Here is a 2588-nt window from a genome sequence, read left to right as displayed (position 1 = left end):
GCCTCCTATGAGTGGGTGCTCACAAAAAAAATAAAAAATAGCTTGGTCGTTTTCCCTTTTGGGTTTCCACATTAAATCTTTGTGTCTATGCGTGTATGTTGTTTATATTGATGATATATGTTCATGAGAAATATTTACACTATTTCTTATGCATTTAAGTATAACTACTCATGTTGGTGATTGTTAATTCAAAAAAGATTAAAAATTAAAATTTTATATCCATTATTGATTCATACCCCCCCCCCCCCTCTTAGTAATTCCTTATTCCAAAAATTGGTATTAGAGCCAAGTTCCTTTATGAACAGTTTAACCACTAGAAGGTAGATCTATAAGGAATCATGTCTAGACAAGTGAGTTAGGATGCTTACTCAAGTATGATACCATTCTTTGATGGGACAAACTGTGTTTTTGGAAAGTCAGGATGGAAGCCTATCTCATGTCCCTAGGAGTAGATGTTTGGAGCTTTGTGATAATAGATTTTTTTGTCCTTGCAGTCCCTTTTACAGATGCAGATGGTAAAAATGTGTATGGAAATAATGAAAAGGCCAATAATTCCATTCTCTTTGGTCTTTGTCAATCTAGAGTTGTAAATGTTGTTCACCGTAAGTCGGCCAAGGAAGTGTGTTACAAGCTTAATCAGAGTCATGAAGGAGATGACAAAGTTAAGCAAGCCAAACTTAAAACATTCAGGATGAGGTTTGAGAGCTTAAGAATGAGTGAAGAAGAAAGTATACCAGGTTATCTCCTCAGAGTTGATGGAGTAACCAATACGATTAGAGGACTTGGTGAAACTATCAAAGAAGAAGTAATTGTTCAAAAGGTTTTGAGATCTCTACCTATGAGATTCAATGCCAAGATCTCAGCCAACGAGGAAATGATAGACTTGAAAAATATCACAATGGACCAGTTACTTGGTATTCTCATAGCCTATGAGATGATAGTAGGTAAAGAGAAGGTTGAACCAAAGGAGGTAGCTATCAAGGTTTTTGAGAAGGCTAAGGAGCACAAAGATCAACGAGAATGTTCTAGCTATGAATATGATCAGAAGTTGTTTCACTTCGTCGGGAAACTAAAATGTGGTTTAAGGAAGTACAAAGGCAAGTCACCCTTCAAATGTTTTGAGTGTGAAATATTTGGACATTTCCCTTCTAATTGTCCTTATAAAGAAAATTTAAGAAAGGATAGAGCCCAAAAGCCCAAAGACAAAGCTCAAAATTTTCAAAAAAGGAACTTCTTCAAGAAGAAGGGGCTCTACTCCAAAGAGAATAGCTCCACACTAGAATCGGATAGTGAGGATTCTTCCAAAGGTGAGTCTAATTATTTTTTATTATGGCACTTGAAGCTAAATCCAAGATATAGAATATCTTAGAATGTGAGGAAGAAAAATAAGGAGTAGTTGATCTTGTGTTAACATTGATGTGTGTTGCAGTTTTAATGGTTGGAATTGATGACAACCTGGTAGCATGGGTTGTAGGATAGTTGGTTAGATTTTGTATGTTTGGTTACATGTGGATTGTACATGGTTGATGTGTAGATGGTTTTTGGCATGTATACTAGCATGGATATGTGAGGATGGAGATGTGACTTGCATGTGATGCATATAGAATGTTGGATGGTGGTATGTTGCACTAGTTTGAAGGCCTTCCCATGATGATCAGTTGTGTAGAGAAGAGAGCTATAATGTAGTTCAACAAGGAAAGGAAAGTGTTACTCCATTTTGGTGATTTTTCTCTGGTTTATTTTTGCTTCCTACATATTTCATGAGCAACGTATTACCATGATACAAGTATTCTTAGTATTGGCATTACCATGGTATTTTCCCGTGGTACTGTTTTGGAGATTAATGCTGTAGCCCAATATCGCACAATTAAAATATTAAAAATCTTAAAAAACATTCCAACATGGGATTAAAATTGCAAAATTGGATGGCACCTGATAAAATTTTCTGATGGATCTACAAAGGGAAGACATTATTATTTTTTTAAAATGATTAGAATGTTGAAATACCTCATGTTTTCATTTCAAATGTTTGGAAAATAGGACAGCTTTATGCGAGCTATTTAATGTCATTGAGAAATAGAAGATAAGGCATTGTATCTCTAAGCTAATTGAGCACCCAGATTACAATTATTGTATTGAGCTTAGTTTTATTTGGTTGCCCTTTGTTGTAGAGCCACTAGAAGTCTCTAGCATCTCACAACCTGAGAATTGTATGAAAAAAAAAGTGATACAAATATTGAGAAAGGTTGTGAAATGGAGCCAAAACCTGAGTATTATATTTGAATAGGTCTATTTTCATAACAGAGATATGAGAATTTGAGCCAAATGTCTTGTTTTTTTTCAAAGTGTTTGCAAAAGGTGCCTCTGCTGAGACTAACAAAGCTACTACTACTTGAAGATCTAAGATTATTGATTCTATGGACAACTCTTTGTTAGTTCATCTGATGGCTAAGTTTGCACAATTTGCCTCATTAAGTTGTGGTTTAGTAGCTTTGCGTAACTCTAGAGTTGAAGTTAGATAAAAAATGTAGTAAGGGAAGTTTAGCCTTTTCTTCTGATGGGAAGTCAAGGCATTTCAGTTATACATC

The 2588-nt window shown here is 35.1% G+C and overlaps 1 protein-coding gene across 1 annotated transcript; it reads left to right on the top strand.

Annotated features, from left to right (window-relative positions):
* Positions 1–421: 421 nt before the first annotated feature.
* On the top strand, positions 422–1479 carry LOC149224726 (uncharacterized). Its single transcript, XM_089388267.1, has 2 exons — positions 422–1307; positions 1430–1479. Exons 1-2 carry the CDS (start codon positions 422–424, stop codon positions 1477–1479), a joined length of 936 nt encoding a protein of 311 aa, XP_089244393.1.
* Positions 1480–2588: the final 1109 nt, after the last annotated feature.

Source organism: Pinus tabuliformis, chromosome Q, assembly GCF_031772625.1.
Source record: "Pinus tabuliformis cultivar Carrire ecotype Pingquan chromosome Q, CPIR1, whole genome shotgun sequence".
NCBI classification, from domain to species: Eukaryota; Viridiplantae; Streptophyta; class Pinopsida; order Pinales; family Pinaceae; genus Pinus; species Pinus tabuliformis.
Note: the sequence above shows the minus strand (reverse complement) of the source record. Positions and strands in the feature narration are given on the sequence as shown.

What these genes read in the sequence shown, in the direction of transcription:
- LOC149224726 (XM_089388267.1), top strand. Translation starts at nt 422, where the DNA reads ATGGAAGCCTATCTCATGTCCCTAGGAGTAGATGTTTGGAGCTTTGTG. An exon ending in TAGTGAGGATTCTTCCAAAG is followed by an intron (nt 1,308 to 1,429) that starts GTGAGTCTAATT and finishes TGTGTGTTGCAG; the next exon opens with TTTTAATGGTTGGAATTGAT.